The following is a 21,021-nucleotide window of genomic DNA, read 5'->3' on the forward strand; positions in this document are numbered from 1 at the left end:
CCTCTTCTCTACGCCTCTCTTTTTAGCTCACCTGGGCTGAAAGATCAAGTTAGCTTTTCTGATCACATGTTGTCTGTCGTCCGTCCGTCTGTAAACTTTTCACATTTTCAACTTCTTCTCAAGAACCACAGGGCCAATTTTAATCAAAGATGGAAGAAAACATCCTTGAGTCACGGAGAGTGTAAATTGTTATTCAAAATGAAGGGCCAAGCTCCCTTACAAGGGAAATAGTAAGGAAAAAACAACAATAGAGGGGGGTCCTTTAAAATATCTTCTTCTCAAGAACCACTGGGCCAGAAAAGATGAAACTTATGTGGAAGAATTTTGGGGTAGTGTAGAATTTTAATTGTTCAAATCATCACACCCGGGGTTGTGTGGGATCACAGTAGGGAATTAAAGTATATAGGAAAAATCTTTTTTAAAATCTTTTTCTCAACACCACTGGGCCAGAAAAGCCGAAACTTACGTGGAAGCATCCTGGGGTAGTGTAGATTCTAAATTGTTCAAATTGTGACCCCAGGGGTAGAGTGGGATCAAAATAGGGAATCCAAGTTTTACATTGAAATATAAGGGAACACTATTTAAAAACAAATTCTCCTAAAGAACCACTAGGCTAGGAAAGATGAAGACTATGTGGAAGCTTTCTGAGGTAGAGTAGATTCTAAAGTGTGCAAATCATGAACCCGAGGGGTAGTGTGGGGCCACAATAAATATTACAAAGTGGCGCATCTGATAAGAGCAGCAGGACCAAAGTTCCTCAGGTGAGCGTTGTTGCCCATGGGCCTCTTGCCATCTTCTTCCATCTACTCCTTCTTGGGGCATTATTTCTGCATGTTGCGTAGCACGAGCTTTGGCTGCGTTAGACCTTTGATGAGTCGTTCTTCCTCCGTATGACTGACTTCATTTGTACGTTATGAGTGCATACATCTGCGCTTCATTGGAAATTTTATGAGTTTGTTTTACATGGAAATATCTATTGCACGTGCATAGAGACTGCTCTACTTGTCAAAAAGTATTTGTTTATCGGCTTTTTATCTCACCTGACCCAAAGGCTCAAGTGAGCTTTTCTAATCGAAAGAGCTAAGCCCACAAGGGGTCAAAATATGCCCTGTAAAATGGTCAAATTGGAACTGAAGTTTTGGTCAAATATTTTTTGCTTAAAAGATAGTCTAGGTATTGTAGTCTATCAAAGACAAAATCTTGGAGTTCTGTACTTATATACCTGAGATCTACATCCCCAAACTATATGAGATACAGGAATTTGCTTAAATTTATCACATTTTTGGGATGAAATGATCAAATTTTATATAGAGCACAGGCCTGCCCCAATTTTTTAGGGTACAGTTTAAAAATAACATCAAGATGTTTATATTTTTGATAAAATTTTTGTGGTAGATGTGTGCTAATACCTCAAAAAAGAACATTCAACAAAAATCCGAATTTCCTCATTTTCAACCCTTTTGCCCATTGTAATTTATATGATTATAGATTTGTTAAAAAATTAAACATTTTTCATATAAATTATCATACTACGATTTTTTAGTTATTTACAAACACTTAAGTAGGTAAACAACCGTCTTTTTGTGAATTGAAACCTTCCTTTGATTGATTGTATGTTGTTTTACGTCCAATTCGAGAATTGTTCATTCATAAAGAGACGTCAACATTTACCGGTGAAGGGCTTCAAATTTTGATCTTTACTCGGCACTGAGGGCCATTGAGCAGTGATTGATCTTTATCGTGCCAACGCCTACCGTGACACGAGGCCTCGGTTTTTTAAGGTCTCATCCGAAGGACCCGCAACTTTCACTTCAAAGTGCCGAGTGCATGGCGAAGGAACAGTTGCTACCCATATCTTATCGACTTAGGTCAGTCGCGGCCGAGATTCGAACTCACGACCTCCCGATCACGGGCGAGCGCTCTACCGACTGAGCTACCGTGAACAGTTACCTTCCTTTGAAGTTATGCGTTTAAAACGTCTCTATCATGTAGGAGCAAATTAAACGAATGCATTTAAAAAATACACCAAATAACAGCTACATTACTTTTCCGAAAACCATTAATTTTGGAGTTGTATCCAGATACTGGGTGTTTATTCAAAGTCTATTATGTATAGACTAGGCCAAAAATAAAATTAGCTTCGTTTGGCGTTGCCAGCCGACTCACATAAATCGGTGCGGTCCGAAGAATTTTTTCAACAGATGCTGATCATAATTTTTATTTCGTTAGATTCATCCGGATTTAGGTGTTTGTACGTTTGCGTAATATATACAGAATGGGAAAGAATCATGTAAATGCTTGATTGATCAGTTTTCATTTATAAGTGTCTATGTGATGTTGGGTAAATGCGTATCACGAATCAAGGCATGGCTGTCGAAAGCGGTAAAATGTAAACTTGGATTAATAGAAGTTGATGGAATGACTCTCTGTGGTAATGTGGTTTTTAAAGTAAACTGATGAATAAGATATACCAGTTCGAAATAGAAATTTCACGGTACAATGTCCTGTCCGATTTGCTAGATGAATCTAGCTGCCATGCTTGGATTCATGCACATGATAACGACTTTACACTAATTTAATCTCGGTGATTTTTAATACCATGTATATTAAAGGTTTAAAACTAATAGGGTTTGAAAATCAATGACAAAACTGGGAATCAATTCGGACTGTGGTTGTTGTTAAACTATTGGAAACCCATGAAGTTCGGATACTACCAACATATGTATCATTTCTGAAATTTAACCTAAAAAAATATTTTCCCTACCTACCAAACGTATAAAGACTAAGTCGGCAACGCCAAACCAACAATATTTTAATTGTGGCCCTACTTCATGTTTGCTATTGTTATTGTTTGGCATTGCTCAGTAAAATGTACAAAACTGAAATACGCACGTATAATTACAACAAGTAAAATTCTACATCTTCAATCTTTTTTAAAATCATTGCTTTTGCATAAACCATGTTTGTATACCATGATATATAGGCCTATATGAACTACCATCAATAACATAGGGACTTGAGACAATTTTAGCAAAATCGGGTATATAGTATGAAAGGGGAGAAGGGACCTAAATAGCCGCCATTAATTCCTCGGTGCCTCGCTTCAAACTCTAAAAACTTTGATTTTTATTCAAAAAACCACGAAAAAGTTTTGCCAGTCGAAAGGTACAATGTTGTCCTTTATTGTCATAAATTGATCATTAACCTTACTTCATTAAAACTTAGAAAAAAAATATTCGAACTTCCGAGAATTAGGTCGCCGTCGTTAATCCTACATTTTTCCATGTAATTTTCGTGCATTACCTTAATTTTGCCGCGCTTCAGGATGCTTCCATATACACATAAATATGACCAATCATGGCTTTGCTGTTCTCGAGAAGGTTTTTAAAGATTTTGTTAAGGAATCATTCAAATCTTTATTCAGGAAATTTAGACTTTTAAAAGAAATATAAGTCTGATAATTTATCAAAGCCGCCTAGAAAACGTTAACTATTCCACACATTCGCAGGAAAATTTACCCGATGTTTTGAATTATATACATATAACCCGAGATATTTCTTAAAAATATGTTTACCTCACAATTCTAGCAGCACTTTCCAACTATTCTAGAGCACAAGTTTTTGATCTGTACAAATCTTATGTTTTGAAGTATCCAGTTTGGTGTTGTTCTTTTGCATTATTGTTGCTACGTATCACAGAGGAAAGGCCGACCGGGATACGTAAATAGCAGACTGTCTTCAATAGAAGATATAATCAGTAGAAGATATAATCATTGTAAATAAATCAGCATACCTGTTTTAAATCCCTTTTACGTATATCTCTACATTCCGTCTTAGCCAAATTCTCGTTATTTAACATGATCAATTCTCAAATTGCTTGCTGAACAGATATGGCATCATCGTTCGGAGATTTTACTCCAAGTGACAGATACAGCGTAAAAAAATAAAAATGTTTAAAACAAAATTCGACCACTTTGATTTTGATTTTTAATAATGTTTTTGACAAAATGTCTTTAGTTAGTTGATACTTTTTTTGGTTATGTGAGAATGCATCAAAATACAATTAAAAACAAGAAAATGATTTGTGCTGATTTACTCAGCTTTTTGTGTCGCCTGAAAAGAAGAGTGGCACTTAGGGATCAATTTTCTCGATGGCTTTCTGTCTGTATGTCCATCAGTCTATCTGTCTGTCTGTCTGTACACCCTATATCTGGAAAACTGTAAGAGGTATAGATTTGATATTTTGCACATACACTGCTTGGCACTATGGCTATTTTGAATTACCATGGTTGCCGACTTCGTGATCACTGACCTTTGACTTACTTTTCAAAAATAGTTCATACTGCAGGACATATAGCATTATTTTTGACATTTAAAAGGCAAGTCTATGCTATTTAGCACGTGCACTGTGTCATAAGACGCGAAAATTACCATCATTACAATCCACTTGACCTTTGACCAACTTTGCAAAAAAATACCCGCGGGGAGTTTAATTTAACTTATGACTTTTGAATGGCAGTATTTTGATAATTAGCATTTATACATGTTTATCAGCGCATGCTCTGTACTTTGATATTGTATGATATTAAGTGACCACATAAACTTATATTTAAATATTATGAAAATACAACGGGATCGGTATTCCACAATGGATATTGTAGACTGACGATTGCAGTAAAGACAGACTGAAATCTCTTTTGGAGGATTGTCTGAGACACGTTAAGGTCAAGATCTAGTAAATGACTTTAGACTAACTTTTTGGTGCTAGATCAATTATGACGTCATAATCAATTTTAACTTTCTTTTTCCCGTACTTAACGGCTCTAGTAGAATTTTGTAGAAAATAGAGTACTTTCATGGAATTCAATTTGAAATAATGTGAAAAGTAATCTCGATACCTATATTCAATTTAATATTATTTTAAAGAAGAGGCCAAGAACATATAAATTATCGTTTTCTGAGAGACTGTAGGCAATCTGAATGCGTTTCTTTGTCTGATATGGAAAAAACCCCTCCCGTATTCATGACTAGTTTTCTTAATTTTTTATTGAAAATGACAGTTTAAAATATAATTTTTCGTCTTGTTCATCTACAAATTATGCCCCAAAAGACCTTATTTGACCAAGCTAAAGTTATAAAGCACCATTAAAGAAATTTATTTCTCAATTTTGAGAAATCTGTAGGCACCTTTCATTTACTAGATCTTGACCTTAAGCTAATGATACAGTACTTTGAAACTGTATGATATTTAGTTATAAATAAACTTGTATTTAAATACAAGGAAAATACATCGGAATTGGTATTCCACAATGGATGTAAACCTACAATCACAGTAAAGACAGACTGAAATCTCTTTGGAGGATTGTTGGAAACACACACATGTATTAATAAAATTAATGATAATTAGATATTTCTAATAATTTCAATTCAATTTTTTCATTTGAAGGTTAGGGAACCAAATTTTTTCTTTGATTGTCAGATTCAATCGCAGTCTTGCCATGAATGCCATTTTTTTTTTTATCTTTGCAGGTAAATGCAAGTACTATCACGGTAATACTAAATAAAAACCTGACCACTCTTAGATTTATTTACATCTTTAATGAAGCTAAAAGCAGGCGACACATGCGTTCCTTAGAACACTCTAATTTATAGTAACACATTTAAAGAATCCATTGTTTAAACAATTTGTTTTACCCTTTCCTTAGTTTGCATCAGATAAATCGGTTTTGCATAAGGACAATCTCTAGAAGATTACACAACAAATTAATGTGATCGTTTTGCTTTGCATAAGTTCCATTATTATGCATAGTTCTCGAAAAATTGCTCAAAGAAATGAATACTCGGGTAAAAATTGTATGTTATTCTCTGTTTTATTTCCTATTACAATGATAAATAATAAGTATTATAAGGAACGTCATCTGTGTTAATGTTATTTATTGTAGACTATTTTGTATTCTGGATAAAGTCTATACATACCTATTGTGGTTCTGACAATGAAAAAGATCCTAAGCCCACAGTTCTAATTGTTGCAACTCACTGGGAAAAAGGAAACAGACAATATAAGGTAAAACAGCCGGAAAGTATTGAAAATTTACATAATAAAGTAATTTTATTTATCTTAGATCATTAAAACGTATGATTTAAGGACTTATCGCATGATTTTCAAAAAAAAAAATAAATAAATAAATAAATAAAAAAAAAAAAAAAAAAAAATTCCAAATTATATGAAAAATATTTGTAACCTTGTTTATTAAAATATTGAATACATTTAATGTTGTTGTACCATATTTTAAGCGATACTGAGAGTTGAAATTCAAATACGGCAAATGCATATTTCAATCCAATTGCAGCGAAATACTGCTAGGCATAGGCGACAATTCAGTGATAGAGAGATGAGAATTTGCACACTGTTAACAAAGTTATTAATGACAAATGCAGCTTAATTGCGAAAAAGGCTAAAAAAAAAAAGTCTTAACATGCCTTTCAATTACTATAGAACTATGAACTATACATGCATGTAGTTCTATGTATAAGGCTTTTTGAGATATTTTTTTTTTTATTCTAAATATTTAGAATCTGTAGCTATGATTTCAGTAATGTTTCGTGGTAGGAAAATTGTTATTTTTGAAGATGCCATCTTTTTTTAAATCACATTAAGGCATACTTGCATAAATTTATATTATATTAAAAATAATAATATAAAAAAAGAATAACAAAATTATATATACATTGTTAAATTTAAATTTTATAATAAATGAAGAAAATAGTTTAATAAATGTGATAAGATGGCAAATAAAATATTGTGCTGGCGAGTTTCTTCCTCTTTGCCTCGTCTCTCTCGCTATCGTCGCTACTAGTTAACAATGTTGACAGATTTTTCGAATTTTTCTCTGGCTGATAGTTCAAACATATAAGATATTCAATTTCTATATCGAAAAAAAAAATCAGCGATTTGGTCGTCCATAACGCAGAAAATCCAGGTTGCATTGCGTATATTTTAGTAAGATAACGTGACGAAATGATCTGTCATTGTCGCCTCTGACATCATAGGGTCTTATGATTGCTATCTAATTAACTTGGGTTTTTAATTCAGAGGTTTTCATTTGAGTTAATAATTGTTTAATTAAAGCGGTATATCCGCAGTAAAAAACAAAATTTATAAAATGTGGTCATAAGGAACGTAATACGTTTTTAATTTCATATAATTGAGAAACATGCGATAAGTCTTTTAAGAAGCATTTGGAATGAAATATGTTATTAAAATTAAGATTCAAAAACATGAACGATAATACTTTGTGGTTTGTTGACTTTAAATTTATCATAAAAAACTTTCACTATGATTATGTGATAGACACTTTTTATTTGATTATGTAACAAATGTGAGTACAAGTGACGTTTATTCTTTAAGGTGCATAAATATGTCATACCTTTCGTAAATAATTAGTTTTTTTTTTTCATCAAATGAACTTACAAAATCCAAAATATTTAGATTCAGAAAAAAGTTTTTTTTTTTTAAAAAAAAATTAGTTTGTTGTTACAGGATAAAGATGCCCTTTTGCACAGTTTGCAACAACAAACCCCTAAAGAGTCTAATTTATCACAGTACATAGTGGAGAAAAAATGTTACTGCACACGTTTTCCTGTCCAAACACTTCATGATCTACAACAACATATTTTTGACATAACATCTCATAAGCGATGGAAGGAAAGCATTCCTAAAGAGTGGGCCTTCTTTGAAATACAAATAAATCGGCAGAAAAAATGGGACAAGATTTTAGATATTGATGACTTAATGATAGATCCTACTGATAACGCTGAAGTAGAAGAGGAGAATCCAAGAGAGGAATTAAAATCAAAGATTGATATGTTACGATACTACCATGACGCAGGAAAGATTCTTTACTTCAATGAGAAGGATCTTCAAGAATATATCATTATTGATGTTCAGTGGTTTATTGACGCTTTTAAACTCATCATCACTGACACACTTCATTTTAAAGGTATTGCTGCTGCACAGCTGGATTGGAATGAGTACTACAAGACAGGGCAGTTAAGGGATGAACTTCTAACAGAGATCTGGAAACATGAAGATGATCAGTTGAAAGAACAATTGGTGGAAGCAGATTCTGACGATCTTGACTCCGACATTGAGGATGATTCTCGATATCTACTTTATCACAAAGAAGTACTACTCAATTTCATGCAAAGACTTGGCTTGATGGCTGTTGGTGAAGAATCCCACTATGTTCCATGCATGAATCGTAAAGAAATAGAGACTGCTGTTTCAGACCTCATTCATAGATCGGAGAGTAAATCATCTGTCCTTATCTACAGATTCAGCTTTTTGCCATTCTTCCTCTTTTTCCGTCTCGTTGTATCTTGCATGCAGGTAGAAGGTTGGGAAGTACTAATAACGAATGAAACATCCTGTTTGTACAGAAACGCAGCGTTGTTTTCTGTATATAAATACAATGTTGTGCTATCTGTTACAGAAACATCTATACAATTACAGATATATCACCCTGTTCCAGGATGTTCGTTAGAAAAGGATAAAACTTACAGCATTCAGAGTATCATAGAGGGTATCTTAAATGAGATTTCGGGGACCTTTCACAGAAGTCTGTTATACGATAGAGGATTTAGATGCCGAGAAGACAGTAGACACACGATTGCGGTTGATATCAACAAACATTTTTTGCAGGACAAATATGTTTGTAAAGAAGCTGGTGATATTATTTGTCCGTTGCATCCAGTTATAGACCAGCATTTCATAAACACCAATGAAATGACCGAATTCTGGAACTTGATTAGAGACTAAAAAGTATTTCATAATCAAATAAGGACAGTGCCAGAGTTATACACCTCAAACTAATGGTTGCTGCTTCTGTTTTTTTTTACTAACTCAAACTTTACAATCAAAATTGCATAATTACTTTATGAAAACATGGGAACATAAAAATTTGGATTGCTGGTAAAAAAAAAAAAAAATACGGAAAAATGCATGTTGATGACGCTAAATGCCCTTTGTCTTAGTAATCTGTTATCATTGAACTACTTTTTTGTAACAAATACACGGTGTATAGAGTTTTTAGGATAAAAAACGAAGTTTTAATGTTGTTCCTTTTTTTTTTCTTCGTAATCTCTGCTCCTCATTTTTCTAATCATGTAGCATTATAGCCTAGACGTCCCGGTTCATTTATTGTAACATTTTTAAAATAAAATTAACACAAGGTATGATGGTTACTCATTAAAGAATTCTAAAGGAGTAATAACCTTGAAAAAGAATACTGTAGAGTGAAATCACACTGAAAACTACTAGTGTAAAGGCAAAAATCGGATATTCACCTTTACAATTAAATTCCCCTTTCTGTAACAACGCGGACTGCATGGAAGCTTTATCAAACTGATAGTGAACATTAAAAAAAAAATTCATTTCAAACAAAGAGGAAACAATTCACGAAAAAGGGGGAAAAGTGTGAATTCTTCAAAATAACTAACAATAATAATAAATAAACCATCACCATCCAAACATTTTGTTCAAACAATGAGCAAAGTTTTCTTGAAAATTGCTTGTATGAAAAGGGGAATTTTTTTCATTTGATTATACGCCTGTGTGTAATTTAATGTAATTGAAAAGTAATTGAGTTACATGCCTTTTCTGAAAATTAATTTATCGGATTACAATTTCCTGGAATTGAAAGTTTGGTTAATTACATTAAAATTTGTAATTAATTACTGTCAATTATATATTATGTACATGTTCTATTACACATAACCATATTTCATCTTTGTCTCCTAAAGAAAAATTAAGATATTTAAAAATAATAATAATAAGTAAGAAATACGGTTGAATCGTTATTGTTCGTTAGGGACCAATGTGTGTGGATTTCTTAGGTAACACTTAAGCACGAATTTACATCCCCCCAAACAATTATTTTATCTACGTATTGTTTCACTGTATTAACCATATAAATGAGTGACCCACGAAATTACGTCCCCACGAACCAGTAAAATTTTGCTTGCCCATGAACGTTTACGCCAAGGAATCAAAATGATTCCACAGTATATAAAAAAAATATTGAAAAAATAGTAGTAGATAAAAAATAGTAGTGTATAAAAAGTTATTACAACTATAATTTAGTGTTCGAAACTTAAGGGATTTAAGGGGTTTTGGTACTTTTTCAAGAGAAGCAAATCAGATACGGGATAGCAAATAAGATTCATTATAATAAAAGTTAAGAACATGTAATTAAGTACATCGTAATATGTTAAAATATATATGTATATATATGCACATTTACTGGTATCTTCTCTTTTGTGAGTATAGTTATGTATAATGTTCTCTTCGGCCATGTCAATTAATAGTATTATGATACATGTATTTATTTTAATCTGAAGTATCTTCTGATACAAGGAATAAAAGAACTAAACATTTAATAATTTAAAAGTTAGTACCACGTGTAAAGATATCAATTATTGTTTTACATTTTAGATGCCTATTTCTTACATAAAGAACGACTGCTCCTCACGCCGGGTTTTCGGTCGCCTATGTTGTGATTTTAACGTTATGTTAAAAGAAATCTGTAAATTCTCTGCACCGGAAACTATTTATTTTAACCTGCCTTATGGTCCAGAAAATAATTTTGAACTTTTAATTCAATTCTTCGTACATGTATCTTTGATAGCTGGAAGGAGTATAATAATTTAAAGGAAAATATAATTTCATTACAAACGATTTCATCAGACAAGTGATGAAGCTTAATTCATTCATACCTACGAGACAAGGTACGTACTTCTTTTAAAATAGTAACAATTTCTTCAACCATTTTTCGCATTATCTATGAAGTTGCATTAAAAATTTTAAAGACATATGAATGAATTAAAAAAGAAAATAGGAACGTCCCATATAAAGTTGTCAAAATCGGATTTTAGGCTATGAAAAAGCCACTAACGTCACTCCCCTCTTTTCCAGTCCGACAAATGGCAGCGCTATTAATTTCGTATTTTCTATTTATTTAATTTTTTTTATTTTTATTTATGTATTTATTTATTTATTTTTTGATAAACGTATAAATTACTCACTATTACGGGGTTATGGGATGTCTGTTAAAAATTTCTTTGATGCTAGGATTTCTTTCATGTTATTTATTCATTCCAGTGAATCCGCTTTACTGCATGGGTCATGTCAAATGCACTAACCAGAAATATACACACAATCACTTTCTATGTTTAAACCACAAGGGGAGACCGGTTATAAGATGTAACTTGTGGAGTCCTGATTGATGAGGCCATTCCAAGTTTCTTCTTTGTTTGGCGTCCACCCTAAATTCGAAAAACCTATCTTCTATCCGAGAAAACACAAACCAAAAGGGGAAAAACACAACATTTTCAGAACAGTTCTAGAATTTCTTATTATTATCATTTGAGACCTCTCTTCGCAATAAAACTAAGTTAAACTACTAGTTTATTGAAATAAAAATTAATACACCACTTAAAAAAGAGAGATGTCAATCCCAAAAGAGTAAAATGCATTTTAGAGATTCGTAATTGTTAATTTTAATTTGAGTTAACTTTGTGTTTGCGTTTCAAAGCTTTGTATTTGTCAATTTTAATTTGTGTTTGTTTTTAATTTCATAACCTCAAAATCAATCCGTCCGCGTACGCTAAACTTAGAAATAAACTTGGAATGGCCTTCTTGCGTTATAGACCTTGAACAATTTTGCTTCAAATAAAACCCGTGAATCTCCAAAGGCTTTCATAAAAAAAGGGTGTGCGATTTGTTTAGATCCCTTTCTTGATGAACAAAATATTTTATATGGCCAATGCTAATAATTTAATTTTAGAGACTAACACGCTACTCTGCATGTCATTTTGACAAAATCGAAAATTACATGCCTAAATCTGCGTGGTGAATTCGACAGGAAATGCTCACGAATTCTCGGGAAGGGATTTAGAAGCCCGTAGTACATTCTAACGGGCATAATTCCCTAAAATAAAAGTTATAAAAATAAGGATATAATATTGTGTGTATGATTTACATATAGAGTTTATCCACGTCAGCTATGAAAATCTGCGCGTGTCGTCTTCAATGCAATGCAGCATGAAGCGGCAGACACTTGCATTGATACCGATCAGTAAAAGATCGATCAACGGACACAGTCGAGTGGAGAGCCACGGGAAATTGAAAAGGGGTGTATTTAGTTTTAAATCAAATTCTTGATATATATATATTTTTATTGGTATTCATTACAGTACTTGTATAACTTGATTATCAGTAACGACTCCCGCCCCCCCCCCCCCTCCAATCACACTATATAAATGGAGACAAAATGCGAATAATCGAAATGCAGAATAACAGAACACTCACACAGAAGAATGAAAATTCACTTTCACGTCCCTTTGTATAAGCTACATGGAGATTATATTTCTAGTTCAGTTATCAAATTATACGAAATCTGATGATATTTTCTTACTTGTGAAAACAGTACGCAAAACACGTCACAGTGCTTCTTTATAGAGTCATCCTTGCCATTTCCGGATTATATCACTTGCTGGATTATGTTTCTTTTCATGTTAGTGTCATAAAAGAAATCTTTAAAAATATATCTAACAAAATGCTGACATGTATAACGTGATTATACATCTACTAAGACAAAAACTGCAGTAAAATAGATAATGATTTTGCTTTAGAACTCCATCTGATGTTTACATGTTACACAACCGCAGGTAAAATATTTGATATATTTCGGTGAAAATGATAATTTTATTACTTCCTTTGGATACATTAACCCTCTGGGGCATTTCATTTGCAATTCTGTACATTTGTCCTTGTAGTACATGTAACGATAAAATACTTTTAATATGTTTTTTTCTGGGACGGATTATCATCATAGACGGACGTTGAAATCTTTAAAATTCAGAGATATTGTGCACCGTTTTCACAAAAGGTGATGTTAGGCAGGAACACCCCCCCCCCTCCTCCAGCCCCGATGAACATCCATTGGAATACTGAACATATTTCCTATGACATACTTAATGTTTTATTTCATGGATAATCTGGATAAATCCTTTTAAAAATACTCGCATACTTCAAGATTAAAAATATATATAGTGTATTAATATGTACATTCGTTTTTTTTTATATAGAGTAATTTTTTTTTCCTTTTTCATTTCAAGATTTGGAATGCCTTAAAAATGTACAAGGAAAATAATTTCTAGAAAATAAAAAACATCGATTATGGAGCAGAAAGGGGGTTGTCTTGTCCACAAGTAATGCATGATCGTGTTTGTATTTCTTACAGAACTTGGAACAGATCATACTTATTTATAGAAAAATAAAAAAAAGGTTGATTGTATTATGCTTCACTTAAATTTTTGTAGAAAATGCCGAAAACGTACACCACTGTATAGGTTTATAAACCTTATAAACTTGGTTTGTCAACATAACTAATTTTTCCTTATCTAAAATTCCTTGTAAATTATAAATTAAACCCGATTTTACTTGTCAATATTCCGATCAGCATGATAAATGTATATATAATTAATAGGTGTAAATAAGAACTTTTCCATTCCCAGCTGCAGACCTTCAATAAGTAAATGTAGGTCGGCAGTGGCAGATATAGAAGTGTTTAGTCATATATAAACACTTCAAGATTATGCGATCAAACACTAGAATCCTTTCTGACATAATTTTGTCAAATAAAAATCTGCAACAATACAGTGACAAGGATAAGAGTTTTGGGGAAGAAAAGTTCAAATGGTGACTGCTATACGCCAAGCTTCTCATCTACCCCCCCCCCCTTTTCCCCGCCCCGATCACTAGCTATTGTCTTTAATTTGATATTTATGAATCCCAAACATATATAAATTGAAGTCGAATAAAACATACTTAATAAAGCTGATGATTTTCAATAAAAAGGTGAAAAAAAAATCCTTTCTTGAACAAATAAAGTCAATGTCCACTATGAAGGAGACGCGCGTTTTAATTGGAGGTATATGTATGTAATTAAATGTAAATTACTTGTCTGAATCATCCCAACTTATGTCGTTATTACTTTTTCACGCTTTAAATATTGATTGAATATTTATCAAAGTTGCGAAGACTGAAGAATTTGTCTCAAGTACATATTTTCAACATTATTGCTCTTTGTGACGTCATTTTTTCAGTGCATTGCGTCATTAATTTACATGTAATGTTCCATCATAAATTTCACTGAGAATGGTTTATATGGTTTTCATTTGCAAAAATTGTATTAAATTATTTTTCAAATGCAGAATTGAATTTAAAAGACAATAAAAAGATAATAAACCTTCAGATATAGAATTAAACAATTAATTTCTTTAAAAGGTATAGATTTATTGTGGAGAAAAAGTGATGTCTATCCAAAAATGCAGCATTTTCAACTTCAATTTTTTATTGAAACGGACGTGGCCGCACTTTTGTAAGGTAATTTTTTCTCTTTAATATTAGAAATCGAGTTACATTTGTTCTTTCTGTGAAGTTTCGCATACATACTCGGATGTGGCCATATGAAAATATAGACTTGAAGAGGAGAAAAATGTCCAAAATTAGGGAATTCCGGAATATAAGACCGGTTGTGAACGTTATATAAATGAAAGGGCGCTTGAGTTGAGAAAAATTGTTACCCATTTCACACACAGGGAAACCTCAACAGTAACTTAATACATTTGATAAAATGTAAACCTGCGTTTAATTTTTGCCGATTTTACAGGGCCGATTATTGGGATTACCGTACCCAGTTCTTTATTATATATCTCTTTACAACTAGAAAAATATATAAGGAAACTCTTTGGATCAATTACATAACCTTTATCCATTAAACAAACCATTTTGTCAATGAAAATGAACCTTTTGATGCACGAGAATAAAAACGTCATTTATCTGTGTACTACGTCATCAGTTTCAGAGAGGGTTGATATGGATTCAGAAAACCACAGTGTGGTGATCCGGAACGCCGGATCACAACGTCACGTGATCACCTAAATTCAACAGTAAAACTGGGTGACAAACAGTTGGGTAGATAATAAATTTACTTATTTACTTTTGTTTATCTGTTAAAGGGTCTTTTAACAAAATTAAGATGTTAAAAGGAATTAAGACTGTATTACAATAAACTCATTCTTTGTGTTTCGTCCATACTTTTTGCAAATTAAGAGAATTTTCGCTTACCTACCCTTGATTGAAAAAAAGATAAAAAAATATATGCATGAGAGATGGCGCTAACTTTGTTAGAATGGGTCTACTATAGGATTCATTCTCGTATTTTCCCGCGATGGGTGGCGCGACGGTTTTAGAGGTGGTTAACTGAGCGTTTGATTTTCGCGTCATCGCTTTGAATGCATGTAAACAAATTCAGTATTGCCAATAAACATCAATTTTATCAACAATGCCACAGTATTGCTGTGTCCCAGGATGTCATAATTCGGGAGGACATAAATTCCCATCAGATCTATAGCTACAACAGAAATAGATCGTTGCTATTAAGGGGGTTGGATCCTTCCATCAAAAGTAATGAGGATTTTTTATCAAGTATATTTTTAGAATTTATAGACATAGCTTAATTAAAAATCAAAACAAAAATTGGGGATCAATGCGCTTCTTTCGGCGCTACAGAGCATTTAGTTTGACCTTTTTACACTGTAAATACATCTTACACATAAACCAGTTTTTAAAGTTTTTCCTCGAATATTTTTTATTCAAATAAATTATGGGAACAAGCACAGTCTTATTTCATCTTGAATAGACACATTAAAATTTTCGACAAAGAAAAAAATTTCAAATTACTCTGCATATTCAATTATTTGACCTTTTTGCACCCAAAAACTTTCATTTTTCTGGCATTAAAAATTTAACAAGCAAAAAATTCATTTGAAAGTAATGACATTTTACTGAATTTAAGAAGAATGGTTAAAAGTATCTTATATATTCAGAAAAGAAAATTAAAAGTAAGGGTCTGTGATGTTAAATTTTAGATATTACTAAAATAGTGCTAATTTTAAGCTTAAATTACGGCTATTTTTTTCTTGACTTTTCACAATATATTTGCTATATTTATCAAATATGATTGATTGATTGATTGATTGTTGTTTTACGTCCCATTCGAGAATTTTTCACTCCTATAGAGACGTCACCATATACCGGTGAAGGGCTTCAAATTTTGACGTTTACTCGGCACTCAGGGCCATTGAGCAGTGAGGGATCTTTATCGTGCCATCGCCTGCCGTGACACGGGGCCTCGGTTTTTAAGGTCTCATCCGAAGGACCCGCAACTTTCACTTCAAAGTGCCGAGCGCATGGCGAAGGAACAGTTGCTACCCATTTTTTATCGACTTAGGTCAGTCGCGGCCGAGATTCGAACTCACGACCTCCCGATCACGGAGCGAGCGCTCTACCGACTGAGCTACCGTGAACGGTATATCAAATATGAAGATAGAATTCATGACAGTTTATTTGATATAAACATGTAATTTAGGACCAGTATAAAACAGTTCACTGCACAAAATAACTCTGTGTGCAGACTGCATGTAAAAAATAGGAATCCAAACAACATACTTTAAATACTTCGAAAGATAAAAAAATTATCATTTTCTTCTAAAAAACCTTCCGCCACAAGATATATTCCTCACTTAATGCTTTTGGTATGGAATTTAATCATGGAGTTTTCCAAATTTATTGTAAGAATTAAAAAATTATGCAGAATTTTTGAAATATAGGTGAAGATAAAAATCTGCTCAAAATCTCAGGAGCGAACCTCGTTAAGAGAATTGATCCGAAAATGAAACGTTTATGGAGACCTAAGAAACAGGATGTTGTTTGCCATTTACATTTTCTGGCAGATGATTATAGAAGCACTGGACTATAAGGTACGTCTAACAAAATTTTTTTTTATTTATGTTATTTTTTAAAATTTATTTATTCATTTTACGTATTCTTGATTTAACACATGAATTTAAAGTTCGTGTTGCTTTGCGGTTTCTTGTTTCTTTTTCAGTTGATGCTCATCCAAGTCCTTGAAGTATAGAGAGTACCATACAGATAAAATTTACAAATATAACCATATCTATATAAATTGCTTTTATTAATTATAAAAGCACAATAACTAGCTGTTATGCTTAAAAAATGATTGTAGAGGAACACCTATTATTAGGATATGTGATATGTGGAACCCCGGAGGGGTGCTCTTTATTTATAAAAATATCACATTTTATATTATGTGCTGTACATAATTATTCTAGTACAGATTTTTTTCCCTTCTTGATAGAATTACTTGGGTTTAGAAAAATTAAAACACCCCCAGCCCGTGACTCTTACTCCCATTTTTATATTATGACATGTCATAGTATAAAAGCAGGGGTAAGAGTCAGAGGAATCTCGGATTTCCCTATGAAAAATCTTTCCAAGAGGAGTATCCTGATCTGTGTTCAAAACAAGTAACCTGTGATAGGGAGGCATATTAAAAATATTTGTAAAATATGAAAAGCGGTTACAAAAGGATAATCTTTTTATTGTGCAAGAGCTGTAATACGTAATGTGAATGTAATGTGTCTTTTGTTGAAAATGTTTATGATTCTCTGATGTACTAAATATTACTTTAGGAGACCGTTCCTGTTTGAAAGAAAACTCAGTACCAACAGTGTTCGAGTTTCGGAAAAGCATCACTGATGAGTCCCCAAGAGCAAAGCGTTACAAAAGCAGAGGTGCATCTGATGATCTATCTGTGCAGCCTGAGCTTGGCAGCTTAGATTTTCAAAATGAAACTGAAGTTACAACATGTACACATGGGATGATGGAGGAAAATCGAAAACCAGAACAAAATTGTCCCAAATGTGATGAGGAAATTCAATGTGAAATTCCTTTATCAGAAAAGTACTCTATTGATAATTTTCGTTTTGATGATAAGGCGGTTTTGTATTACACAGGATTTGATGATTTTGACCATTATATGATGTTCTTTTACTGCTTGGGGCCTGCTGCATTTGAACTGAAATATCAATGCTCTCTGTCACACCCTAAAGATCAACTGTTTATGACTCTCATGAAATTGCGACAAGCAAAAGATGATGTAGAGTTGGCACTGCTTTTCAAAGTGTCAGAATCAACTGTTTCTAGGATAATAGTTCAGTCGATAAACTTCCTTTATTTTCAATAAAAAGAGCTTAACATTTGGCTGTCGAAGGATATAGTTCAGGAAACCATGCCAGTTGATTTTAAACAAAAGTTTCCAAAAACAAGAGTTATTCTTGATGCAACTGAGGTTCCTATTCAGAAACCCTCTCATGTAAATTGCCAAAGCTTCACGTGGTCAAACTACAAACACAGGAATACGTTGAAAACAATGATAGGCTGCAGTCCCAGAGGTGCGGTTACTTTTATATCTGATTCTTATGGACGTTCAGCAAGTGACCGACAAATCATTGAGAAGTCATCTTTGCTAGATCCAACCATAAAATTATTTGACAAGAAAGACAGCATCATGACAGACAGAGGAATCATGGTGCAAGATTTGTTTGCCTGCCATGATGTTGCTGTCAATACACCAATCTTTTTAAAGGGTAAGTCACAGCTAGATGCACAAGAAATGGTTGAAGATAGGAGAATGTCATCAAAACGTATTCACATTGAGAGAATTATTGGATTAAATAAGAGTTACAAAATTCTGAAGCATGGGATACCATGCAGCAAAATTCTTTTAGGGTCTAGAATAATTTTTATATGTTTTGCCATATCTAATTTCAGGAATTCTATTGTACACAAAAATGCAAAGGCTTGCAGAGTGTCCAGAACTTATCATTTCATGATAAGAACCTCAGTTGCTTCAAGAATAATCACTGAGTACTTAAAGCTGAACACGATTCATAAAAAGGAATTCAACTGCCATATTTGAAGCAGTGTTGTATAATTTCTGAAAGAGGTTTATATCACTATTGTAGCAATTCTATTTTTTTTTTGTACACCAGTTTATGTAGCTCATAAGTTAAATCACCCAACTAGTAATGCAAGGATTCTGATTTGGATATCTGATTATTCCAATGATTTTTCTCTCTTTTACTATTGTTAAATCCATTGAAAAATATTATTCTGTCCTTAAATACTAAATAGGAGAAAAAAATTAATTAATAAAAGACAATAGTAGCTGCATACAGCAGTTCATTTAATAGCAAACATGACGCACATAATGATTTATTCAGTCCAAAAAAAAAAATTAAGTTCTGAGGTAGATATTCCAAATTATTATACCTCTATTAAGAATACTAAAATTTGATTGGCTTATTAGAAGGCTTTTAAACTCAATAATGACTCCAAAAAGTACCATTGACAGCAATAATGACCTAGGAATCATTGCACGTGGGTATAATGACCCGGACATTATAAATAATGGCCGCTAAAAATGACCCGTTAATGTAAATTCCATTGAAATTTAAAAATTAATGCATACAGTAATGACTGTTTATTACAAAAAATGCCGTTATAAAAATATGTATAGTTTTTTTATGATACGGAAGACGATTGTCCTTCAGATGCGTCATAAAATTTATCGTTTTCATTGAAAAAAATAAGTGTGAAACTTTCGTTACAATGTCAAATTTAACGAATGCAGACTTGGATCTTTTGTACAGTAAAAGTCTGCACCACATTGTCATTGTACTCGGAAATGGTATTTGTGAATTTATAGAAATGCATTACTGACAATCACAGAGTGTTTTAATAAATCGGCGGTGCAAAAACTTACAAGACTTGCAGGCGAAAAGTAAACAATGTCACTAGCGAATCCCGATCCCGATTAAATGCTGATAATAACAGTTCGTAGGTCTAATACACAATTGATTATTTTAGTAATTAAGCCTATAAACGTTGTCTTAACTTATATCGGTATAATTAAACAATTGATTACCCCTTATGAGTTCAACATGGTGAAAAAAGGACCCTCGACCTTGTCAACTCGTTGACCTGACCTGACCTCGGCCGCTACGCGGCCTCGGTCAGGTCAGGTCACCTCGTGGGCCAGGTCTTGGGTCCTTATTTCACCATGTTGACATTATAAGGGGTTATTAATTGTATATTATTCATAAATTTCAGTCATGTTTAACATGTATATATATATTTGACTGAATGCAAATGTCATTTTGATTACAATTAGGAATTAAAGAATGCGCAAAGCTAGTTTCAATATGGTTCAAGTTGAAAATTAAAAAAAATTGTACACATCAGTTGTATTGAAATTATGAGAAAAAAATTCCTTTAAATAATAACACATTTGGCACATACAATATCTTAAAGAAAATATGTTTCACATCAAAAAAAATTTAATGTCCTTTATATTCCTCAAAAACAAAACAAAAAAAATCTTTCATCTTTAACAACAATTTTTGCCTACAACGATGTGTGTCTACATTTTTCTGAACAAAGATTTCCACAAGCAAAAAAATATATAAACAATTTAATTTGTGTTTGTTAAACAAACAAAAACACATCCATCCCCCTTAATGTTCTGCATGGCATAGAGAACAAAATAACAGCAGGGTTGTAATAAATGATCAAATCTACCAAATTTCAAGATCTTGGAGCTTGGATTCAGTTTGTATCATGCCATTAAGACACAGACAGATGGACAACATCATATCATATTATACATGTAAAACATTCCATCTTTGATGGCCATGTAAAACTGAACAAGTCTCAGGTATATGCTCATAATTTTGATGCTATGAATGGCCTGTAATATTTCTCAAAAAATACTTTCAACTTTGGCAACAAAGAATTTTCGCAATAATGTTTGTCAAGAAACATCTCTGAACAAAAAGATCATTCAGAGTAAAAACAACAAAATAAGAAACTTTTTTTTTGCTTATGTACAGCTGACCCTGTATTTGATCATAATAATTATGTGACTTTTTCAATGCAAAATTTCCATTAACATCGTAAGATACTTGAAGTGACCTCCTGGTTTGACAATTTCATTTTTACCACTGTAGGAGCATTTGACCTCAACAATTGCAGAAT

The 21,021-nt window shown here is 32.7% G+C and overlaps 1 protein-coding gene across 1 annotated transcript in view; it reads left to right on the plus strand.

The window, feature by feature from the left end:
- Nucleotides 1-18,818, plus strand: part of LOC133200528 (uncharacterized) — a 57,996-nt gene extending 39,178 nt beyond the window's left edge. The window contains exons 8-13 of the mRNA XM_061336315.1: nt 5,942-6,063; nt 7,540-8,308; nt 8,492-8,581; nt 17,616-17,864; nt 18,417-18,572; nt 18,757-18,818. Of these exons, the coding sequence (XP_061192299.1) occupies nt 5,942-6,063; nt 7,540-8,308; nt 8,492-8,581; nt 17,616-17,864; nt 18,417-18,572; nt 18,757-18,818 (1,448 nt within the window). The remainder of the gene's footprint in view (nt 1-5,941; nt 6,064-7,539; nt 8,309-8,491; nt 8,582-17,615; nt 17,865-18,416; nt 18,573-18,756) is intronic.
- The last annotated feature ends 2,203 nt before the right edge of the window (nt 18,819-21,021 follow it).

The sequence above is a fragment of the Saccostrea echinata genome, unplaced genomic scaffold (assembly GCF_033153115.1).
Source record: "Saccostrea echinata isolate AGI-Se365-2 ecotype Australia unplaced genomic scaffold, CSIRO_AGI_Sech_v1 ptg000040l, whole genome shotgun sequence".
NCBI lineage: Eukaryota > Metazoa > Mollusca > Bivalvia > Ostreida > Ostreidae > Saccostrea > Saccostrea echinata.